The 23,460-nt window shown below is 38.7% G+C and overlaps 1 protein-coding gene across 1 annotated transcript in view; it reads left to right on the top strand.

Moving 5' to 3' along the window:
* UBL7 (ubiquitin like 7) overlaps positions 1-23,460 on the top strand; it is a 122,259-nt gene that overhangs the window by 18,311 nt on the left and 80,488 nt on the right. Inside the window, exon 3 of the mRNA XM_053717333.1 lies at positions 7,295-7,414. Coding sequence (XP_053573308.1) covers positions 7,295-7,414 — 120 coding nt within the window. The remainder of the gene's footprint in view (positions 1-7,294; positions 7,415-23,460) is intronic.

Here is a 23,460-nt window from a genome sequence, read left to right as displayed (position 1 = left end):
TTTTAAAGATCCAAAGAGCCATGGCATGGCCGAAGGGAAGAGCCACAAATAGGAAGTGTTTGCCTAAAAAGGCAAATCGCAGGAATTGGTGATGTTCCTTGTAATTAGGAACATGAAGATATGCGTCCTTCAGGTCTATGGTAGACATGAACTGACCCTCCTGAATCAGTATAGTCTCCATTTTGTATGATGGAACTTTGAGAAATTTGTTGAGATACTTGAGATCCAATATGGGTCAGAAAGTTCCCTCCTTTTTGGGAACCACAGAAAGGTTTGAATAAAAACCTTGACCCTGTTCCACTACAGAAACTGGGACAATCACTCCCAGAGAAGACAGGTCCTTTACACAATTTAAGAAGGCCTCTCTCTTCACCTGTTTTGCAGATAACCTTGACAGGATAAATCTGCCCCTTGGGGGACATGAATTGAACCCTATCCTGTATACCTGGGATACTACTTCCACAGCCCAAGGATCTGGGACATCAAGGATCCAAGCTTGTCGAAAAAAAAAAGGAAAGCCTGCCTCCTACTTGATCCAAGACTAGATGGGGGGTGGCCCCTTCGGACTCAGAGGAAGGTTCCTTGGTTTGTTTTCCCTTATTTCAAGGCTGACTGGACCTCCATGAAGTCCTGGATTGCTCCGGTTTGGAAGAGGAAGAGTTAAGTCCCTTGAAGTTATGAAAGGAATGCAAATTAGAATTCTGGTGACCATTAGGTCTAGCCTTCTTGTCTTGAGGTAGGAAAGATCTCTTTCTACCAGTAGTTTTGGCAATAATCTCAGCCAGACCAGAACCAAATAAAGTCTTGCCCTTAAAGGGTAAAGACAAAAGTTTGGATTTGGATGTTACATCTGCAGACCAGATAAATGTACATCTTTCTTAAGTAAGCTTCCAGCTTCTTATCCATGGGATCCTTGAAAAAAGAACTATCCTCAAGAGGGATTGTAGTTCTATTTTCTTGAAAACAGGGGACGGGGAAAAGGGAATTCCTAGCTTTTCCCACTCCTGAGCTATAATTTCCAACATACGATCTGGAAATAACTTTACAGGTGAGGGTATGACATCAAACACTCTGTTAAGCTTATTAAACTTCTTAGGAATCTCAGCGACAGTAGAGTCGGAGTCCTCCAAAGTAGCAAGGACCTCCTTCAAGAGCAATAAGAGGTGCTCCAGCTTAGATCTAAAATTAACCTCCTCTGGATCTACTGAACTAGCCACCGCAGTATCAGTCAGTGATCTCGCCCTCAGAAACCCCTGAGGAATGATCTTATTCAGATATTTGAGAGAGAGACTGACTAATGCAGACTTAGTGCAGTCAGAACTCTTAGTATGAGATATGTTCTTAGATTTTCTCTTACCAGCCATAGTGAAGGCTGATAAGGCTGCAGAAGTAATTTGCGCAGCAACATATCCTTGTAAATAAACACCCCCAGGAACTTGTTGAGAGAAACTACAGGGCAATTCAAGTAAAACTGCTAAAGCTTGGGACGTTTGAGGGGAAAACTGAGGCATGGCATAAACAATATTATCCTGAGAGACAGATGGCTCTGAGAGGAAACTTTTATTTTTAGACAAAAGCATATTGTTTAAACATGAGGAGCAAAACTGCACAGGAGGAATAACCTGAGCCTCCAAGCAATATATACACTTGTCAAATGACAAGGCTAAATGATCAGATTCCAAAATAAAATAAAACCTTGTACTTGAATTCATTCCCAGAAGCAAAAGTTTAACAAGGAAAAATCGATTATTATTTATTTATAAAGCGCCAACAGATTCCGCAGCGCTGTCCATGGGTACAAAAATAAAAGCACAGTACAATACAATATAAAAGACACCAGACAAAGTTTAACAAACAAATACAGGGAGAATTGAGGGGTAGGAGGGGTAGAAACAGGAGGTGGGGACTGCAAAGGTGAGAATGATGTTAGTGTGGAGTTAGATGGGGGCAGCAATTAGGCAAGTGAAATTAATTTGTTACTGAGTTTGGGTATTAAGCTTCCCTGAACAGATAGGTCTTTAGGGAGCGTTTAAAGGAGGAAAGGTTAGGGGAGAGTCTGACAGCTCTAGGAAGTGCATTCCAGATGGTTGGTGCCGCACGAGAGAAGTCCTGTAGCCTAGCATGGGAGGAGGTGATGGTAGAAGATGCAAGGAGCAGGTCATTGTTGGATAATAAATAAATGAAAATTTATTGAGAAGAATAAACCCTGTAATAATCTTAAACAGACTAAATTTAGATCTAATATCACCACTATACCTGTGCCCCAAGGCAGAACATGCTATGATCTGAGATGCCATCGCAGAAAATGCAGCATGTCTGCAGAAAGAAAGGTACACATGAATGAACTGTTGGCTCTTTGCAGTGCTGCTCTGCATCAGGCTGTACTCTTCAAACAGCACTGTGCTCTGGCTGCACTCAGTAAGTTTTCCCTAACAAAGTGCTGTTTGAAGAGAGGTGAGATATGGAGCAGCACTGCAAAGCAGCAGTGCATTTATTGTTGACTGGCTCTCAGGGACATTTTTAAAACAACAATTTCTTTTTTTCTTTTAGCTAATTTGCAATGCAATTGTCAACTGTTGCACTATATTCTAAAACTTTAAAAATTGCTGTATTCTTTAGTTAATCAACACATTGCAATTTTGAACTGCTGCTTTAGTGTAACCGCCTAATTTAAAATTTATTTTTATTTAAAAATAACCTGCAGAAAATGTTTCATTAAAAAAATCTTATCGCAGAAAGTGGAGAAAAGTTCTGCCACAGGGTACCTGTGACCGGAGACAAAACTCCACTAGCCTAGACTAGAACAAGACTCTCCACAATCGTTCTGGGCTTAGATAGAAAAAACAGATTCTTTATCGGCTGAACGATTCTAGCATCCGCCACTGCAGGGAAAATATTTTACTGCCAGCAAAAAACGAAAAAATAGCGGTGCACAGGAAAGCACTATAGAATATAAACACATTTATTAGCAAATGGATAAAGCAATTGTACACCATAAAATGGCTTGCAAGCACAAGAAAAACACGGTATGACGTCATCAGATACCTACATATGTCTCACACTAATTACCTTTATAAAGGTACCTGTTTCTACTGATTGGTTTTCCCTAAACCATCACAAATAAATCTCCTCCTACTTAAAGGGATAGTAAACCTTAAAAATAATGTTATATAATTCTGCACATAGTGCAGAATTATATAACATTATTTAGGTGATATAGCCATAAAAGCCTTTTTTACAGTTTAATTAGCTAAAATACGGCGCTTTTACAGACCCGCTCTCTGCTGAGCGGGTCTGTAATATTCAGTCAGCGCATTGGGCCAGCTGTATAGTCACAGCCCGGCCCGATCGCGCCATAGCAATAAGTGCAGCTCGCTCCTGTGACAGGAGCGAGCTGCACTTAGTCTTATGGCGCTGTCGGGCCGGGCTGTGACTATACAGCTGGCCCGATGCGCTGACTGAATATTACAGACCCGCTCAGCAGAGAGCAGGTCTGTAAAAGCGCCGTATTTTAGCTAATTAAACTGTAAAAAAGGCTTTTATGGCTATATCACCTAAATAATGTTATATAATTCTGCACTATGTGCAGAATTATATAACATTATTTTTAAGGTTTACTGTCCCTTTAACTCTTAGAGTGTTGTGAAAGAAAAGGTGCATACAATATTATTAACCCATTGTTATTAATCAAAAACACATAGCAATACAATGTTTACTCTTTATTTAATACTGAGTATAATTGTGAAAAGAGGTCTAACATTTAGCAATCTCTATACTAGATTTTTATTTTTTTTTAAAAACAAAAAACCCTGTAATTGCTTTAATAAATTGACCCTATACACACACCATATACTTTTATTTCTATAAGTGTCATTTAAGTTAATCTCAAAGTTTTTTTATAAAGAGTTATATTGAAAGCACCTAAATATTCCACAAATGGGAGAATGATTTCTTTAGAAAATAGAAATCCCAGTTTCCATTCATATGTATTACTTCCAGACATTTAATGATGTCAGCCTCTGTATTAAATCCATATGACAATCTGGAATGCATTGTAAAAATCCAGAAAGCTTCTCTTCTAGATAAGAGCCTGTCCCAATTTCCACCCCTTTCCGGAGTTATGACTTTATCTATAATTAACCATGTGAATGTATCAACATTTCCATGATGTCTCTCTATAAAATGCTAAAAAATATTTTACTCTGCCACAAGTAAAAGCGCGCAAACTATGTTGCGCTGTGGCCAAAGGCTAAATTACCGTACTTTCTATGACACTTTAATCATACAGAACTCCCCAAATATTTCAATAAAAACTACCCCTGGTAGATTATTATAACACAAGATTCACATAATATTCAATAAAAAAAACTACCCCTGATAGATTCTTATAACACCTAATAGGCTACAAGTAAGAACCCTAATCCTCTCAAAACCAACCTCATAATAAGTAACTAAACTGCAGTTACTTTAACCCTCTAGCAGCCACAGTGCCCTACATAACTGTCCTTGATTATTACCTCCTCAGAGATAATCTGTCCCAATTGACTGAGGAATAACCCCCAATAGTGCTGAAGTCTTCTCACCTAGAAGCGAAAACACTAACCTGTGGATGCAGCTGCAGGCAGGAACGGCTTCTTAGGTGTGACAGATTAAATCAACCTCTGACAGGGACCTGTAGATGAAGAAAAAACAGAGTAACCAACCCTGGTTTGCTATAAAGGGGTAGCATTGATGTTAGAAGTTAAGCAAAGACCACCTCACTGTCTGCTAAAAGCCACCATTACTCTTACTAAAGAGAATTACATGGACACTGCATAGCCCCAATCCTTGCTTGCTTGAAAATTAAAGGATTAAAATCTTCAGACACCATCTTTGCACATCCACCCGATGTTATAAGACAAAGAATGACATTGATTATGGGATTCGTGGACTGGTTCACTGGCAGCCAATCCGGAGCTGATACAGAAGTAATTGTTTGGGGGCAGTTTTATATTATTGTATGATCTTCTCATGTAATACTCTCTCTATATGAGTTTCTGACTAGGAATATGTCCTCTATTAGCTGGCTTGCAGTGTACGTCTATGTTTATTAATTTCTTTTGAAAAGGACTTGTGCATGTTATCTCCATTACTATTTCACCCACCAATAAACAAGTGCTGTCCAGGGTACTAAACCAAAAATTGGCTGGCTCCTTGGCTTAGATGCCTTCTTTTTCAAATAAAGATAGCAAGAGAACTAAGAAAAATTGATAATAGGAGTAATTAGAAAGTTGCTTAAAATTGCATGCTCTATCTGAATCATGAAAGAAAAAATTTGGGTTCAGTGTCCCTTTAATATACTGTATAATACACAACAAGCTAAAATAAACATTTGTCTAGACGGCATCCTGTACTGAAGCACTGCCTAAATAACTGTCCATTGTAAGTTGTAATACAATCTATGTATCATATGCCTGTGGAACTACATGTTAAGAGACGAGTTACAAAGGGGTTGAAATCTGTAACAGAGGTCAGTAGTTGAGTCTAATTGTGTGAAAACCTGCTGTGGTCTGGAGGAAGTGCGATCTGTGGATGGTGGTGATCTTGTAGGGGGACCTGCTGAGTTTTGCTCAAGCCCCAGATCATTGTTAACTTGATACTTTTTGAACTACAGTACCACCAATGGTTTACCAAATACATTTCTCTATAATATTCAGTTTCAAAGAGCAGTGATTACAAATATTGTGATTTCCATTTTTAAAGGGGACATTTAAACCTTCAAAATAAAATTTGCATCTTTTAAAAAAAAACAAACAAACAGATCTATACTTTGTGTTTCATATTTGCATTTTATTATTTTTTTATTTGAATATTACCTCAGTTTTGCTAATTATGCAAAGCCATTTACGGATGGTTCTACATATAGCCCTCGGGAGTGCGCACCTCCATTTTTAATCCCAGGATTCTCTTCTCTGGTTAAGCTTTCAGCAGGAGTATTGCTGTGCTGTCAGTTTACTGATAAACTACGCAAACACTAACTGTATTACACACCCTTCCTACAAAATAGACGTTTGTATGATTGCACCCTATTGTGCATGCTGGATCACACTTTGACGATTTCAATATTCATAGAGCTAATGATTAAAATTGCTCTGATTGGTCAATAGCTTTCTGACATTTCAGTGACTGCATGCAGGGGCTATCTGCTACTGAGGGAGAGCAGCATGATGTGGTTTGTAAAAAAAGAAAAGAAAAATAATTATGATTTGAAAAGTTTTAATACTCTAAAGTTATTTATATACTTGGGAAACAGAAGACTTAATATAAAAACTCAGTTTAATGTAGCAAATACCAAAGATGCCTTGGGTACTATACATTTAAAAGATAAATCTTATTTAGTTAAAAATGAGTGCAGGGCACAACCTCCACTAAAGCCTCAATGTTTAAGCGGCAATCTTCTCTTACTTTCCCACTTATATTGTCACTTATGTCCATCCCTGCACTCGTTCTAGCTGCTTGTTCTAATTTTAATATATTATCTGGCGGCTGCCCATCTCTGTCTTGTCCAGCGCAGTTCCAGCTGTGTTACCATCTGTGTCTGGTCATTTCACAGCTCTCTTTGTGACTATTATTTCTTATCTCCTGTGACCCATTTCTGTGTTTTGTTGAACATTTATGGTTCTTGCTGATCACATTCATCTCAATAACCTTGCTGTATTTTTTTCACAATTGCTTCCGATTCCACTGGTCTGATTTTTACAGTTTGCTTACTAGTATGCTCTTTAAAGGAATAGTCTAGTCAAAATTAAACTTTCATGATTCAGATAGAGCATGCAATTTTAAACAACTTTCTAGTTTACTCCTATTATTAATTTTACTTCATTTTCTTGGATCTTTATTTGAAAAAGCATAAATGTAAGCTTAAGAGCCAGCCCATTTTTAATTCAGCACCTGAGTAGTGCTTGCTGATTGGTGTCTAAATGTAACCACCAATCAGCAAGTGCTACCCAGGTGCTGAACCTATACTTGCATTCTTGCTTTTTCAAATAAAGATACAAAGAGAACAAAGAAAATTTGATAAAAGGAGTAAATTTGAAAGTTGCTTAAAATTGCATGCTCTATCTGAATCACGAACGTTTAATTTTGACTAGACTATCCCTTTAAATTCAGCACGTGGTTCAATTTTTTTCCCTACCTCTTTCTGCAGTTATCAGAATCCTTCATTGTCTTAACTTTTCCTTACTGTCAGCTTCCATATCGCAGTTTACTGTTTAAATGATTACTGTTGTTAACATTAGCATGTTTTTTTTAATAGATCTGGTACATTGTGGTCGTCGCCTTAGAGATGACCAGACTCTGGAATTCTACGGTGTTCAGTCAGGAAGCACCATTCATGTTCTACGTAGGGCATGGCCAGAACCTGCACCTAGACCTGGTGAGTGTTAATACTACACATGGGCACAGCTGGGTAACTTGCTGGATGTCTGTGGTTTGCATTTAACAGTTGATGTGTGCTGTTTTTATTTGAAAATGCATTGATGATGATGAGTCCTACAACATAGATTTAGAAACACTACAAAGGGAAATACATTAATGGATTTGATATGCAACGAAAATGATGGCTTTATTTAATGTATTGCTTCAGTTCCTATTTAAAATGTTTGTTAAGATGAAAATATTTAACATCCAGTGACATAAATGAAAATTAAACATGAGTGCAATGTTACATAGTTAAAGGGACACTCAAGTCAAAATTAAACTTTAATGATTCAGATAGAATATGCAATTTTAAACAACTTTCCAATTTACTTCCATTAACAAAATGTGCACAGTCTTTTTATATTTAAACGTTTTGAGTCACCAGCTCCTACTGAGGATGTGCAAGAATAAACGTATATGCATTTGTATTTGGCTGAAGGCTGTCACGTGGTATGTGTATGCATTTGTGATTAGATGATGGCTGTCACATGGTACAGGGGGAGTGGCAATAGATAACTTTTAAAATCTACTACTCATTTGAAGTTCAGACTAAGCGATATTGCATTGTCTTTTTATCATGCATTTGTTGATTAAGCAAATAGTTGGACCTAGAAGTTGAGTTAGGGTTTTGAGGAACACTAACCCAAGCACCCAGTACATAGCATTATTCTATCCCGTGTGTTTCTTTATAGTTTGTATTTAGTTACAGAGATGAATAATACCTAGAATACAGCTTGGAGATAAAAAGCAGATAACTGCAGTGAGATGGGCATGGTCAGGCCAGGGTGATATACCATAGTACAGGGGGAAATCCGTGGCATCACCTGACCGCCGAGAGAAAGCATAGATACAAAGTAGCCGAATGGTAACAAACTTGCCGAAGATGACTTGCAATGAAAAGAAAATTTATTAAAGTACACAGCTATAAACAAACAAGCCCACAGGCTGTGACATCATGGTAGAGGGGTCAAAGAAGGCAGGTAACAGACATGTTTTGTGTGGGTCCACCGCACTTGTTCAATGCTTCATATATGATATACCATAGTATTTGTCAATATATATTTATGTTCCTCCATAGTTAAAGGGACAGTGTACACAAAACAAATATGGACTATTTCAGTAAAGCTTTAGATGAAGATAAAGTTTGTAATTAACATGCATTATTTATTTTGCTGCTAAAATGAGGAGAAACCTTGCAGTGCTTTCACTGCATATGCTTACATTTGGAACGCACACTAATTAGAGAGCTAGGGTTTTTACAGCCAGGGAGTCACTAATTGACATCCCTGGCTCCCTCATGCTAGAGCTGTGTAATGTGTTATGTCATAGCTGTGTTCTTAGAAGAGCTGTTGAAAATTATACACACAAAGCAGCTTAAACTCACTCGGCTGATCCTTCCTTCTGAGCTTCGGTGTAACTCTGCTGGCATCACCCAGTGTTAGCTTAGCTTCTGTAGACACCGGAGCTAAAATACAACCCTGGTTTCTAGGTGATCGCTTCACAGTGCAGTATGTGTGAGGTTCAGTTTTGTTCTCATGTTCTTCTTTGTTGAGATATCTAGATAGGTAGCGTGCACATATCTGGAGCACTACATGGTAGGAGAAAGTGCTGCCATCTAGTGCTCTTGCTAATGGATAACATTCTTGCAAAACTGCTGCGATCTAGTGCTGCAGACACGTGCACACTCCTAAGCTTAACTACCTGCTTTTTAATAGAATATCAAGACAACAAGGAAACTTTGCTAATAGAAGTAAATTGGAAAGTTGTCTAAAATTGTATGTTCTGTCTGTATGATGAAATAAAACATTTGGGTTTTATGTTTCCTTAATTCATTACCTCTGTCTGTCTAACAATCATTTCAAATCAGGAATCCCTACTGTAAGCAAACAAAGACACATAGATTAATACAACTCCTACACAAACATCTACATTGTTAAGGCATGAAATAACTGCAGCTGGATCGCACTAGGAAGAGCACAAAGGACATATTGATGAATGCAAGAACAGTAGTTTGTCTATCGCTAGTCACTTTAGTATTCTTTGTTTTGTTTTCTGCTTGTGTTTGTTTGCAGGAAAACATGGGCTGCGAGGGCTCTTGGAATGCGAGCCATTATGCATCCAAAAATGTGAATCACTGACTTGGTGTTGATAGATTTTCAGAAATGTACTGTAGAGATTTTCCAAATTCACAGTTTTAAAAATTAAAGGGAAAGGAAGCCCAGCATACAATTTTAAACAACTTTCTAATTTACTTCTGTTATCAAATCAGGGAGGTACGCTCAGGAGTGTGCACACGTCTAGAGCCCTATATGGCAGCAATTTTGCAAGGAGCACTAGATGACAGCACTATTTCCTGCCAAGTATTGCTCCAGATGCCTACCTAGGTATCTCTTCAAAAAAGAATAACCCGTTAACGCAAATTTGATGATAGAAGTAAATTGGAAACTTTTTTAAAATGTTATGTTCTGTCTGAATCACAAAAGAACATTTTTGGGTTTCATATCTCTTTATAAAACTGGTATACATTTGTCTAGAACTTTTGCCTTGTTTATCAGAATTGCACCTCTGACATCCAGATAACGTAAGCTTATATCATTTTTCCATAAGTTTGAACTGGACATGGATATATTTGAATAATTATGGTGTTTATGGGGATTTGCATTACTATTCTAAAAGGAAAATACTTTAAATGTAAGATGGTTAAGTGTATTTATATAGAATGCTCTAATCTATAATAAGTCTCTTGCTTCCACGAAGGTCTCTGAAAATCCTTGCAGATATATACAGGTAGCCCTCCATTTACACCGGGGTTAGGTTCCAGAAGGAATGGTTGTAAATCGAAACCGTTGTAAATTGAAACCCAGTTTATAATGTAAGTCAATGGGAAGTGAGGGTGTTAGGTTCCAGGCCCCTCTCAAAATTGACATAAGTAACACCTAATACATTATTTTTAAAGCTTTGAAATGAAGACTTTAAATGCTAAACAGCATTATAAACAGTATCAAATAATCACACAACACAGAATATATAATTAAACTAGGTTAAATTAACAAAAACAGTTGCTAAAACAGTATTATAACCTAATAAAATAATCACACAACACAGAAAATATAATCAAACTAAGTTTAATGAACAAAAACATTTGCTAACAGCAATTAATAAAATAGTTAAACAACAGACTGTATCATCATCAAACTAAACGTTTTTTACTTGCATTTTTCTGCAATCAGTTCTCTGCATTGTTAGCATGTTAGATAATATTGGTTCTGCACCTATTCTATGCATTTCAATCTGCAGTGATTGATAGGCAGTTAGACACCCTCACCTCAAGCTGCTGGACAGGAAGATAATAGGGAAGTGCCTGCTAAATTTTGCTCGATAGATCTGGTCTGATCTGTGTACACAGATCAATTTAAGGCTGTTAAGTTACATAACTTTGCTGCAAAACAAGCGGACAGCTCCACCTATTGGCTATTTTAATTAGTGCACTTTGCTTTCCAAAGCTTTTCTTTTCTTTTTTTTTTTTTCCCTTTTCCTTTGATAGCAAAGTTACAGGAACTTTTAATATGTCCCTTTTCCTTTTGGCCTCTCTCTCCTTATCCTTGATGTTGAGGGGGATCTTTTAAGGTCTCAAAGCACAGTCAGAACAGTATGTTCCCCACACCAGTGATTTTTAACCTTTTTTTTGCCGTGGCACACTTTTTTACATTAAAAAATCCTGTGGCACACCACCATCCCAAAATTTAAAGAAAATCACACATTGTAGCCTAATACAGCATATATATATACACATACACACAAACACACACATACTGTATGTATTGTGCTGTTATGCCATGCCTCCTACAAACTACCCCTGCACTGGGAGTAAAAAAGAAGCAAAGTTTAAAAAATATGTCACACTGTTGTCAGTCTGCCGTGGCACACCTGAGGATCTCTCACGGCACACTAGTGTGCCACGGCACACTGGTTGAAAAACACTGCCCCACATGATGGGAAAAAGAAAATCCCACTAAATAAAAGTACACTTACCAGGGAATCGCCAAGCCTGATAACAGAAAGCACTGTGGTGCTCAAATTTTACTTTACCATACTCCAACGTAGTGACTGTAACCGTGTTTATTTATACTGAGACACTTCTTAGCTTGCCACTATAACCTCAACAGCCTCAGTGCTCAATTCAGCGTGTCGGTCGACACTGATGCTGGTCCGGTACGTCTCTGCTGAAGGGCCGGTGGGAAAGGGGTGACACTCACGGATCCCTCCGCTATTGGATTAAACCAATCCCCCGGTTGCTTCGGAAGGTGCTAACAATTCCGGCCTGCTTCGCCCTACCAGGAGGGCGCAAGTATTCTTTTCCCCTCAGCGTCGGCCCCGGCAATTTCTCAGAGGTAAGTGGCAATAGAGAAAAAAAGTCCACTGTATGGCACCCAGGTAATCCTTTTGGTCTCACAGGCAATCCCAGATCTTACCCTGACCACGGGTAGCAGCGTCTCTGCTAAATTGGTACTTCCGCCGAGTGCTGCGATTAACTTTTTGCAGCGACATAGTGGCCCAAAAAGCCGGTATGGGTACGGCCAAGGGCGGGCTCGTTCAGGACAAAGATTTTGTGGTCTTACTTCGGCCCTCTAGAGCCGCTGATACAAAAGCAGCGTGCGGTGAGAGCTCCTCCTCCAACGGAAGTCCTCCAAGCACTTTCCAAAGCTTTTCAATAGCAGTCACATGACTGAAAAAAAGGTTGTTATTCTGAAACGGCGCAAATTGAACCGACGTAAACCGAGGGCCACCTGTACTTGAAATGCCTGTGTTATGCCAATTTCTTATAGGTTTTAAAGGAGCATACTAATGTAACTATAAATTGATCTATATTGTTCGAACATTTTATTATATACTAGTCCTAAAGTCTGTGTACAATGGCCAAAATCCCCATCCACTTGGATCCCCTCTCCCTCCCTCTGTCCCCTTCCCTGCCGCTTTTTTTTTCTTCTTTCTTTCTTTTTCTGTAGTGCAGCTGTCTCTGCTGTCTGAGCCTCCATTATGGCCAGGTATGTTTGTCTCATGCTGCAGTCTCTTCTGCGCATGACTGCATCGGACAAACATACCTGGCCTTTTATAATATAGGATGTTTTAATCTCTGCATAGGAGGTGTCAGAGGTTTGCTTCAGTGCTGCTCAAGATGATGGTGCCACAGTCTGTCATCTGAAGCAGAATGGGGGTGTAACCTTTGACTGCATGTTTAACGCTTTTAAATGAATAAAACGCGTAGTAAAATAAGATAAAGTAAAAATAAAATGCTTTCACAAAATAGAGATTTTTTTTTTTTTTAAAACAAGCTTTATTATTCATAAACATTTGAATTGACATAAGGAAGAGACATCCGGTGCTTTAACTGCTGGTATACAAATATAGTTTGATTATCCAATGCTGTGCGTCTTAGGCTATTCTTCCTGGAGCTTGACAGTTTTTAACAGTCATTTTTTGTAGCAATAAACATAGCTTGAACAGTTTACAGAATTTTAGGTTTTCAAAATGGTGTCATAGTTAAGAAGAAAGGTTATAGTAAAGACAGACTCGAGAGAGGGGGGGAGGAGAGAGAGAGAAAAAAAGGGGGGGGGGTGGGAGAAACCATTAATTTCTAGGACCTTCTATAAAGGCTGACATGAATCCCCTCCTTCACAGAGGGGAGCCCTTCCATTGTGCCAACATCATTTCATATATGGTTATTTGATTCGTTTTAAGGTAGTGCAGTCTTTCCAGAGAGAGTAGCTTGGTCACTGATGACCGCCACTCATCCACCGTGGGGATTTCTGTTGATTTCCATTTCTTTGGGATCAACCTCTTTGCCCCTGTAAGCAGGATCAAAAGAAGAGATCCGGTGTGCGCGCTCTTGGTTTTGGGAAGATTCAAAAATAGTATTCTGTCTGGGTGTTGAGGGATCTCTATTTGTAGAGTGTCCAATATCTGTTTGAAGACTGATGACCATAAACCCGAGAGTCTCGGGAATGACCACCAGACATGTAAGGGTGAGCCAGTCTCGCCGCATCCCCTCCAGCACAGAGGATTGGCTGTAGGTTAGAGGCAGTGCAGCCTTGCAGGGGTGAGATACCATCTGCACATTAGTTTTAACTGAATTTCCTGTATTGCAGCAGATACCGATGAGCGTTTGACCAGTGAAAATGATTTAAGCCACTCCTCCTGATCAAAGTCTCTGTTGAGCTCTCTGTGCCACACCGGACTGTGGGGAGAGGGCAGTCCGGTGTGATTGTCAATAGTTTTTATATTAGTGAAATCAGTCGTCTTTGTGGCTTACTTGCTGTGCATCGGTGCTCAAATTGAGTGAGGCCTCTGTCTAGTTTGTCTTTGTGTGGGTGGTGTGATATGTAGTGAAGTAACTGATTGTACCTCATCCAGGAGGAAAAGATTGGGTCGCAAATGTCTGTCATCTGGAGTTGCGTTTTGAACTTACCATTCTCAATCACATTGTGTAAGCAGCCTATTTTTAGGGCGTATGGGGTGTTTTGGTGCGTTCCCAATTTATAGTATGGAATTGCAGGATTCTCAATTATGGGTAGCAATGGTAAGAATTTGGATAAAATGTGCGTGCTGGTGGAGACCACCCTATCCCATTCAGATAAAACGTCTTTTATCATTTGATATTTACTTGAAATTTTAGGTTATTGTTCCGAGGGTATCCATGCCAGTGTGCCCACATTCCTAAGTTTAAGAATCTGACCATCTAACCTCACCCAAGCCTTATGAGCAGTATTCTGTGACCATTCCACTATGTGTTGCAATGTTATTGCCCGGTTGTATGTTTTTAGGTCTGGAAGTCCCTGTCCCCCCCTGTCTCTTGGGAGATACATGGTTCTTCGGGGTACCCGTGGCTTGACGCCTGACCATACAAATTGCTCTAGCAACCCCTGTAATTGAGGTAGATAGTCTCTTGGAAGGGAGATCGAGATGGTTTGCATGACATACAGTATACGCGGTAGTATGTTCATCTTTGCCACTACGATCTTTCCCAACCATGATAAGGGCTTGTTTTTCCAGGATGAGAGGTCCCGTGCTATCTCGTCCCTTAGTTTTAGGTAATTGACTCTGTATAAGTATTGCTGTCTATTTGTTAGGTATATTCCTAGGTAGCGTAACTTTGTGTCCGTCACAGGTATTCTGAAATTCGTCTGAAGGTATTCAATTTGCTCAGGTGGGGTATTTATGTTTAATAATACGGATTTCCCCAAGTTTAAATGGAAGTTTGATACTGCGCCATATATTTCTATTTCGTTAAGGAGTTCGGGCACTGATGTGTCTACATTTGTGAGAGTGTATAGTATGTCATCCACATATAAGGCTTGTTTATATTCTACGTTGCCCACCATTATCCCTGTGATAGTGGAGTTTTGTCTAATCTTATGTGCTAGGGCCTCGATTGACAGGGCGAATAACAGTGGGGACAAGGGGGCACCCTTGCCTGGTTCCATTTGTTATCTTAAATGTCTCTGACAGGGTTCCGTTTACCCTTATCTTAGCTCCCGGGGAGGAATATAGAGCAAATACCATATTAAGATAGGATTCACCGAAGTTCATAGCTTTCATCTCCTGACGCAGAAAAAGACAGTCGACTCAGTCGAAGGCATTCTCCGTGTCAGTCGAGAAGAGGGCCATGGGCACGCCTTCAACTCTAGCATAGCTAAGGAGTTGCAGAACTTTGGTGGTATTGTCCCGCGCTTCCCTTCCCGGGACAAAGCCCACCTGATCCGTCGAAATTAGGTTTGGGAGATAGTTGTTTAATCTTGTTGCCAATATCTTGGCCAGTAGCTTAATATCAGTGTTCAGTAATGATATGGGCCTGAAATTTTCAGGGACAGTGAGTTCTTTGCCCGGTTTGGGAATAATTGTGATATGTGCTTCCAGCATAGAGCTCATCAGCTCAGGGCTGTCTCTAAGGTTGTTAAATAGTTGTATCATGTGTGGGGCTAGTGTAGGAAAAAATTTCCTGTAATAGCGTGGTGTGAGACCATCTGGTCCAGGGCACTTTCCTTTAGGCAGATCCCTAACTGTGTGCTTTAGTTCTTCTAATGTGATTGGTGCCTCTAGTTTGTCTGCGTCTTTCTCGTCTAACTGTGGTAGCTGCAGGCCAGCCAGGTAGTCATCAATTTGCTGTCTCCTAAGGGGCAGCGGTCCCGTATTTGTTGTTGTGTCGGTCACTTTTGTAATATTGTATAGTTTGCTGTAGTATGCGTGGAAGGCCTCTGCAATTTGTTTGTTGCCCTGAAGTTTAGTATTGTCTTTTGAGTTTAGGTAGTAGATATATGTTTTAAGTTGTAATCTATGGATCGATCTTGCCAGCAGTTTACCAGGCTTGTTGCCCCCCTCATAATATTGTTGTTTAACCATAAGCATGCGTCTGTGATACGCAGCGAGGAGGTGTTGTTTGAGCTCGTTTCTGGTGTTAATCAATAATGTTTAGTCGACTCATCATTTGGGTCTTATTATTATAGTATTTCCCTGGTGGGCGGATCCACCGCCCGGTGGTCTTATTATATATGGCATTTAGGGAGGGAGGGGTGGAAGGAAGGTAGGGGGAAGGTTGTTGGGAGGGGGGAGGGGGAAAAGGCATTGGAAGGAGAGGGATGGGAGGGGTGTGGTGTAGGTGCACCGATGAGTCAAGTGGCGACAGGTAGATGAGATGTCAGTTGTTAAGTGTGATACCCTGCCCACTGAGAGCCATCTATATCCATGTGCAGTTCTTGATCCCCCTGTACCCCACCCTGGCAAAGGTTGTGTACTCTTTGTTACCCGATGGGTGTAGAGGGGGAGAGGGCAAGGGGAAAGGGGAAGGGAGGGGATGGAGAGAAAGGGGAGGGGGAAAGGGATGGAAGGAACAAAGGAGAAGAGGTAGGAGGGAGGGTAACTCTTTTTTCAGTAAACGATAAATCTAAACATTTTATAAACAATTAAACATCAACAATATTGTAGAGCTACGTGGGTCCCAAGGAGGCCAGTGGTTGACACATGCATGAATGCACTGTTAAATAAGGCAGTCCTGAATTTAGAGTTCATATAAAGTTTATCGGGATGAATGCCGTCTTAGTTATTTAACACATAAAGGATACATTTTCATGTAGTAGCAGGGCCCCATGGATCCCCTCTTTCTTGTTTCCTTGCCCCTGATCAGCTGCGGAAAAGCATCAAGGCCTGACTGGCAGGTCAACCTGGTCCGGTCATGGCCGCACTCTCATTGTTTTCCTGTGGGGTGGGATGGTTTTCTTCTGTTGTGATTGATAAGGCAGAGTAAAAGGCCTGTAGGTCGTCTCCCGGTCTATAGACTGCAGTTCTGTTGTTGTGTGTTGCTACAAGTGAAACCGGGAAGCCCCAGCGATATTGTACTTTGTGCTCCCTCAGTTTCAGGGTGATGTGACTTCCCTTCTTTTTTGCAGCGTTACTGGTGATATATCTGAAAACGGTTGGATTTCTTCTCCTACATGGAGTACAGGTTTCTTAGCTCTTGCACACCTAAGGATCACTTCTTTATCCTTAAAATTCAAGAACTTAATGATGATATCCCTGGATGGACCTTTTGGTGGCGGTTTATCTTAATTTATCACTTTCTATACACACATACTTCTTTATATTATCTCTGTCTGGATACAAAAGCCCACTACTTAGGACCTGATATTCAAAACCTCGCCGGCATGGAGAGAAATTTTTTAGACCTTGTATTATAATGTAGAAGTCTCTGTTTCACATAAAGAACACTACATAGCAACATAAACATGTATCAAGTTAGAATTTGTGTTTCTAAATATATATTTTTTTAAGTCCCTCACAATACCGATGACACTTCTTAGAATATCTTGCCTAAGTGGCTAGGTTTTTAATATCTGACCCTTAGGGAGAACAATGTAAAATTAAAATTGTATTACTTATCTCTCCTAAATCCCACTGGGAGTGTAATTTATTCTGCTGTCTTACACAGGTTTTCTCTAGCAATACTTATCTATAGAAACTTTCAGTATAGGTAGGAATACCTAAGGGAAATCGGCTATTTCAAATGCTAAAATACAGGGATTGCAGAATTATTAGGCAAGTTGTATTTTTGAGGATTAAATTTATTATTGAACAACAACCATGTTCTCAATGAACCCAAAAAACTCATTAATATCAAAGCTGAATAGTTTTGGAAGTAGTTTTTAGTTTGTTTTTAGTTATATCTATTTTAGGGGGATATCTGTGTGTGCAGGTGACTATTACTGTGCATAATTATTAGGCAACTTAACAAAAAACAAATATATACCCATTTCAATTATTTATTTTTACCAGTGAAACCAATATAACATCTCAACATTCACAAATATACATTTCTGACATTCAAAAACAAAACAAAAACAAATCAGTGACCAATATAGCCACCTTTCTTTGCAAGGACACTCAAAAGCCTGCCATCCATGGATTATGTCAGTGTTTCGATCTGTTCACCATCAACATTGCGTGCAGCAGCAACCACAGCCTCCCAGACACTGTTCAGAGAGGTGTACTGTTTTCCCTCCTTGTAAATCTCGCATTTGATGATGGACCACAGGTTCTCAATGGGGTTCAGATCAGGTGAACAAGGAGGCCATGTCATTAGATTTTCTTCTTTTATACCCTTTCTTGCCAGCCACGCTGTGGAGTACTTGGACGCGTGTGATGGAGCATTGTCCTGCATGAAAATCATGTTTTTCTTGAAGGATGCAGACTTCTTCCTGTACCACTGCTTGAAGAAGGTGTCTTCCAGAAACTGGCAGTAGGACTGGGAGTTGAGCTTGACTCTATCCTCAACCCGAAAAGGCCCCACAAGCTCATCTTTGATGATACCAGCCCAAACCAGTACTCCACCTCCACCTTGCTGGCGTCTGAGACGGACTGGAGCTCTCTGCCCTTTACCAATCCAGCCACGGGCCCATCCATCTGGCCCATCAAGACTCACTCTCATTTCATCAGTCCATAAAACCTTAGAAAAATCAGTCTTGAGATATTTCTTGGCCCAGTCTTGACGTTTCAGCTTGTGTGTCTTGTTCAGTGGTGGTCATCTTTCAGCCTTTCTTACCTTGGCCATGTCTCTGAGTATTGCACACCTTGTGCTTTTGGGCACTCCAGTGATGTTGCAGCTCTGAAATATGGCCAAACTGGTGGCAAGTGGCATCTTGGCAGCTGCACGCTTGACTTTTCTCAGTTCATGGGCAGTTATTTTGCGCCTTGGTTTTTCCACACGCTTCTTGCGACCCTGTTGACTATTTTGAATGAAACGCTTGATTGTTCGATGATCACGCTTCAGAAGCTTTGCAATTTTAAGAGTGCTGCATCCCTCTGCAAGATATCTCACTATTTTTTACTTTTCTGAGCCTGTCAAGTCCTTCTTTTGACCCATTTTGCCAAAGGAAAGGAAGTTGCCTAATAATTATGCACACCTGATATAGTGTGTTGATGTCATTAGACCACACCCCTTCTCATTACAGAGATGCACATCACCTAATATGCTTAATTGGTAGTAGGCTTTCGAGCCTATACAGCTTGGAGTAAGACAACATGCATAAAGAGGATGATGTGGTCAAAATACTAATTTGCCTAATAATTCTGCACTCCCTGTATAGGTAAATTAGCAATTTGTAAACAATTTAATACACTCCAGCAGCTGAAATGGATCATTTGGAACAAATTAAAGTGTGTGTGTGTGGTGTGGGGAGGGGATATGGGGTTCAAGGTAACTTCCCATGATCATCAAAACCAGTAGTTAACTTGCATATTTATTTACTGTATCTATTTCCAAACTCTAGATTATAAAGAAATGTATAACTAATGCATAATGTTTTTAATGATAATTTTAACATTTATCTAAGATGTAATTCATTGATAGATGGGCCTCTTGGGGATGCTGTGTGCACCAGATCAATCTGTTTTTAGTTCTTGTACAGGATACATACTTGATTACCTGGTCTCACCAGGAAGGAAATATGATAAATTGGCTTAAATCTGATAGATTAGGTGGTTTATAGTTATGAGGAAAATACCTTTTTCCAGGTTGTTTGTTAGCTTTTCAGAGGCTATTTATAATAATGTAATTAAGGCTATTTCCTTCATTATACAGAGGAGGAGATCAATATCATATTAAGAATGTGATGAACAAAGAATATATTACAAAATAACCTTTACTGGTATGAAATAAAGTGATTGAAAAGGAGACCATCCTAAAACAAAAAAGTTAAATAAAGATAATAAAAATAATTGGATAAAAGAAATATAAATTAAAGCACAGAAATTAAATAAATATGGGCACTTCCTAAATGTTATTTTAAAAGTGTCCAAAAGAATGGAAATGAAAATAACCAAAAAAGTTTAAAAAAATATATATTCTAATTAATACTGTTATAAACAGTAGTGGGTTAAAAATAGTGTAGTTAGGATTGATGCACCATATGTGTACAATCACCATCTTGCACTCACTTAGTGAAGAAGTATTCTGATAGAATTGCTAGTCTCTTCTCGTGGGTATTTACAATTCTGGAAGCTGAAATTGTACTAGCCCTTCAACTCTTGTGGAACTCCTCCCCCTCTTTGCCTAAAACAATTTGTGGAGGAATTGGAGAAGACCTTAGAAGACTTTATTTTCCTGGTTCCTACTGCTCCACTAAATATTCAATTAGTGATAGACCGATATATCGGATCGGCCGATTATTAGGGCCGATATTTGGAATTTATGAATTAATCGGTATCGGACAGAAACTTACTGATATGGAGCAAATCAAAAGAAATTTAGCTCTGTGTACTTCAGGGAAACTGTAGTTTTAAGTGACTCAAATCATCACACAAATCATATATAGCACATATAAGCTGGACATATCATCTAATAATAAATAGTACTGATAACAGAGCCTAAGCCCAGGTGTTCATGGGAGCTCAGTTACCAACTACCATACCCCCAATGGCAGGCCTGTAGATGGACTTGCATAAACAAACATATGATTTGTGAAATGCAGAATGTGATCTTTAAGTGGCACTTAAAGCTACATAGTTTCCTTGAAGTACACAGAGCTAAATTTCTTTTGATTTGAGCAATACATAAAATCAATCTGCTTGCTAATTGCTGTCACATATGAAACATTATTTGTTGCATTCTGATAAATTTTACACATTTGTAAAACATTTCACTAAAGCTGTTCTATTTGACGATTTTTAAATTTAAATATTTTATTTTCCCTTTCATGGGCATAGAAAAAAACATTTAAAAAAATGATAGTTCAGGCACATCCATTAAATGTCCACAACAAACCTTGAGTAGAAAGCTATGCAGTATAGGAGACTAGTATCAATATTCTCTAGCAGTGGATAACAATGCTCTGACCATTAGGTGGCGCTGTTACACATGTTTAAAACTGCCCATAAGGGACATAATAAAGAAACTTATAAACCACTCCTCAGTACCAAGGAAGGTATTTGCAATCCAGTAAATACATGAGCATATTAAAAATTAAAGCAAATAAATAAATCTAGCACTGATATTCCAGCTTGTCCTTTTTTCCCTGTCAAGTGGCAGTATATATTTTTTTACTTTACGTTTAACCCTTATCTGTAAAGTGTACCAAGTGAGTGCATTTTTAGTGAAGTGGCATATATGAAAAAAACAGAAGCCATTTAACAGGAGAACATGCTGAAATGTTATGCTTTCTGCACTATAATGTTTTTTTCTACTTAACTGGGAGTACTAAAGAAATTGTGTAGTGTTTAGTTTTGCAGTAGTGACTTAAATTTAATTTTATATCAGTGTGCAGTTTAAAAGGGATTTATGCCATTTTTCTATGTTTTGGGAAGCAATTTAATAAGTTAATTTCAAGCACTTTATTTTTCCCAGTTATTTACTTTTAATGATTTTATACCAGATTTCTGTAGAAATTGTGTTGATTTTTTGAAACTTTAAATGTAGAGAATATCAGCCCCTGTTATCGGTTATCGGCCTGAAAGGAATAGTGTAAAAGATACTAACACTCTCAGGCTCTGTAGCTAACCCAGAACATTAACGAATCTCCAAATCGCTAATGAGATAAAACATGGAAAAGAGTGCAGGGTAGCGCTAATAAAAGCAAAGAGCTCTAAATATATACGGTATATCTATACTGATATAGTGATGTGTAAATGTTGTTTTAAAAAAGAATATATCTGTGTAGATCGAATAATAAAATTTAATATACAATAATGGAATAACAGTATAGTGCCGGCACTGATTTAAAACAATATGATGATATGACATAAATATAAAATGCATAAAAAATCAAATAGTGGTTCCAGGTATTGGCACACAACCAACGATATTATATTGCAACTATTGAGATATAAAAGCAAGAAAAAAAGCTGGCTTGCTGGATACTTATGGCAGCATAAACTGCAAGTGTGTCCGTATTGAATATGGAGCAATGTTCTCAAATTGGGCACACAAATTACCGTCTCTGATGTATGTAAAGTTGTCCGTTATTATTAGGTCCCGTGACTTTGTGCAGAGTGATTCTCCTGGTGTGAATGAAGCAAGTATTGGTATAGAAAGCACGCTATTAATTTATGTAATTCTTCAGTGCTTATAGTGAATAATCTTGCAGCGTCCTTAGATAATGGCCACAGTGGCAGGTATAAGGGTAGGTCCTGGGACCGAGGTATTAGCTGGCATCTGATGATTTGTTTCACAGCTATACCAAACGAGTCCTATTACCCTTACCAGTATGAGAGTCAGGAGCTTGCTTGAAACCCCAGATGTATTAAGGTAATCGTCAAATGGACACAAGCGGTAAGCAGATCATGGGCCGGATTTTTAAGCATATATCAGCCACTCTATATTGTGTGAGAGGGATATTGCGCCGTACCTACTGTAACCACTTGTATCAAAGGTAAGGATTGGAAGTAGACGAGCAAATCTCATATAATTTAATATGTTCACTTTTCTCATTGACTTAGGTTTATAATTCGTATGTATGTAACTATTATTATCAGATTGTTGTTTATATTGTATTGGGTTCTTAAGGAAATATCTTTTAAGTGTCAGCTTACGTATGTACTGATTTATGTTAATCAACGTTTCAAATTTATTCATTTTGCATGATGGCGCAAAAGTGAGGCCCTTATTGAGGACCTCTTCCTGTTTCTCATTTAGTTTTATTTTACTCAAATTAAAAATCCCTGATTTTATTGGTATTGTCTTTTTACTGTTTTGTTTTGTGTTTCTTCCCCCTCTTCTACCTCTAGTCTTCTTTTGTTTTGTGGGATTCTTTGTGGTTTTGCTGGTTCTTGGCATTCTTTTGAAGGCCCCGCTTTCACGGGGGAGTTCCCTAAAAAAGATGCTCCCTCAGATTTGTTTCCTTGATTCTCATAATTTCTACTTGAGAATGTTCTGTTTCTATTAGGTGTTATTTGTAGGGTTTCAAATCTGTTCTTTACAGGAATTCTCCAATTTTGATTATAGTGGTTATAATCTCTGTAATATGATTGATCATCATAGTTTCTTCTATTTTGTATTGGTTGAGGTTAATAATTATAATTATCTCTTCTGTTATAGTTGTTCTTATATTGGTAATTGGATCTATATTGTCCATAGTTATCATTTTTGAAATAATTCTGTTTATATGGTCTTATCTGATGTTCTGTGTATGTAGATCTGTCATGATAGTTATGATGAAAGTTATATTGGGATCTGTCTTCATTCGAATATTGTGGTTCTTGGTTCCTATCATATGTGTCCCTATATGTTCCATGATTTCTATTCCAATTCATCCTTCTATTAGGGGTGTGAATGTGTGGTGCATTCCTTGTAGTATAGTTAGTTTTTTCTTTCCAATTGTGTTGATTGATGTTTGTCCCTGTTCTATTCTCATCGTGATAAGTCTGTCTTGTGTTTTGCTTATCTATCTTTTTGTTGCGTGAAGTTGGTAATTGGTTATGTATTTTGGAGGAATTTTTGCTAAAAATAGTAGAGAGATCTTT

The sequence above is a fragment of the Bombina bombina genome, chromosome 6, assembly GCF_027579735.1.
Source record: "Bombina bombina isolate aBomBom1 chromosome 6, aBomBom1.pri, whole genome shotgun sequence".
Taxonomy (NCBI): Eukaryota; Metazoa; Chordata; class Amphibia; order Anura; family Bombinatoridae; genus Bombina; species Bombina bombina.
Note: the sequence above shows the minus strand (reverse complement) of the source record. Positions and strands in the feature narration are given on the sequence as shown.